This window comes from Oratosquilla oratoria, chromosome 42 (genome assembly GCF_046742065.1).
Source record: "Oratosquilla oratoria isolate Oo_2021 chromosome 42, ASM4674206v1, whole genome shotgun sequence".
Lineage (NCBI taxonomy): Eukaryota > Metazoa > Arthropoda > Malacostraca > Stomatopoda > Squillidae > Oratosquilla > Oratosquilla oratoria.
In genome coordinates, this window is record NC_134818.1 from 28,146,079 (window position 1) to 28,147,859 (window position 1,781).

Genomic DNA, 1,781 nt, shown 5'->3' on the forward strand with positions numbered 1-1,781 from the left:
TGGGTGTACAGTCCGATTCTGGATCAGCAGACTATTACATTTGACGAAGTTGAAGGCCGTACCAGGCTCAGAGGGTATAGGTTCTTTCATCTGCCGTCTGCATTCTCTTCCCTCTTCCTAGTGCTGTTCTCTCTTCTCCTCGCTCCTCTGGACACATGCCTTTAAGATATTTTTCAAGTTGTTACGATCTTCAGCCACTGCTTCCCAGATTGCTGGATTGATGTCGCCTACCTTCATGTCTCATTTGCAGATGTCCTTGTACCTTAAGACAGGCCTCCCTGCAGGTCTGAAACCAGTGATGAGTTCACCATACATGATGTCCTTGGGGATTTGCACATCATCCATTCGTCTAACGTGGCGCCGGTTCCGGAGTGCAGGCACGCTGGAGAGATGTCTGCCTGGTCGAAAAAAAAGGTATTTTTGGTACATGGTTTTGCCACTGATGCCCAGAATTCTCCCAAAGTTGCGCAAGTGGAGGGTGTTAAGCCTGTGTTCTTGGCGGGAGTAGAGGGTCCAGGTTTCGCTGCCATAGAGCAGTGTGCTGAGCAAACAAGTATCTTGCATCTTGGTATTGAGGGTCAGTATGTGATTGTCCCAGACCCTCATTGATAGGCGGGCTATAGCTGTTGCTGCTTTGCCAATACGCTTATTGAGGTCGGAGAGGTTACTGGAGTTGGTGGAGCCGAGGTATGTAAAGTCCTCGATAACTTCGAGTGTAAGGTCACTACTGGAGATACTTGGTGTGTTGTTCACGTCTTGACCCATGATGTTAGTCTTTTTTAGGCTAATAGTCTAGCCAAACTATGCATGCAAGGCCGAAACTATTGATGAATCACTGAAGTGCCTCGTAGAGTTGTCAGAGCAGCGTCGTCTGTGAAAAGTATATCTAGGATAAGGGCTGGTCGTACTTTGGTTTTAGCGTGAAGATGGGTCAGGTTGAAAAGACAGACATCGCTTCTGATGCGGAGATACATTCCGTCTTCCGACTGGTTGAAGCCATAGGATAGCAGTAGTGAGAAGACGCCGCTCATGATTAAAAATGGATCAGAAGATACTAGTTTCTACCATTATGGTCAAATGATATTAGTTGTGCATGCTACATTATGCCAATTTATTTTTAGTCTCCGAATAGGAGGGTATAGTTTCCGTGATATTTCCAATACTGATCAATAAGCTGTCAGATTAAGAATATTGGTTAAGTTTTCTCTTCTCAGACTTTCTTTGTACTAGGGTGTAGCATTGATAAACAAATTTCAGCAAATCAATATGCACATTTCAGGTTTTGTACACTTGTGTATACATATTTCAAAGGTGGAATTTTTCTTTTTGAGAAATAATTGGAACACCCCCTTTTGAATTAAATGCTTAATGTCTATTATTATTATCATTTTTCGAGCCAGAAATATATACACCATTTTGGATGGTCTGCTCTACAAAACCTGGTATGTCCCTCAAGATTAATTGCAACACTACACCATACTATATACCCATGCATACAAATCACGACGTAGGATAGTAGTCCTTCATGAAGAATTATGTATGCTCTTCTTATAAGATAATTTATTTAGCAAATGCTACTTGCTCCAGATTTTTACAAAATCATATATATCCAATATATTTCTGAAATCCTTTTTTAAGTAACTATACTCGGATGTTCTATATTCCTAGGCTCTTCATATACCTTGAATACATACAGTGGCAATATACAATGCTGCTTCCAATCTCAATGTTTGTAATCCCGCAACCTCACAGAAGCTGACAACAGTCCTTCGTCCCTCTCA

General features: G+C 41.8%; 1 protein-coding gene across 1 annotated transcript; it reads right to left on the reverse strand.

Annotated features, from left to right (window-relative positions):
- Nucleotides 1–240: 240 nt before the first annotated feature.
- LOC143021601 (uncharacterized) lies at nucleotides 241–765 on the reverse strand. The gene has a single exon (XM_076179202.1). The coding sequence runs from the start codon at nucleotides 763–765 to the stop codon at nucleotides 241–243; it is 525 nt and encodes a 174-aa protein (XP_076035317.1).
- Nucleotides 766–1,781: the final 1,016 nt, after the last annotated feature.

Coding starts and splice junctions, on each gene's coding strand:
- LOC143021601 (XM_076179202.1), bottom strand. CDS start 765: ATGGGTCAAGACGTGAACAACACACCAAGTATCTCCAGTAGTGACCTT.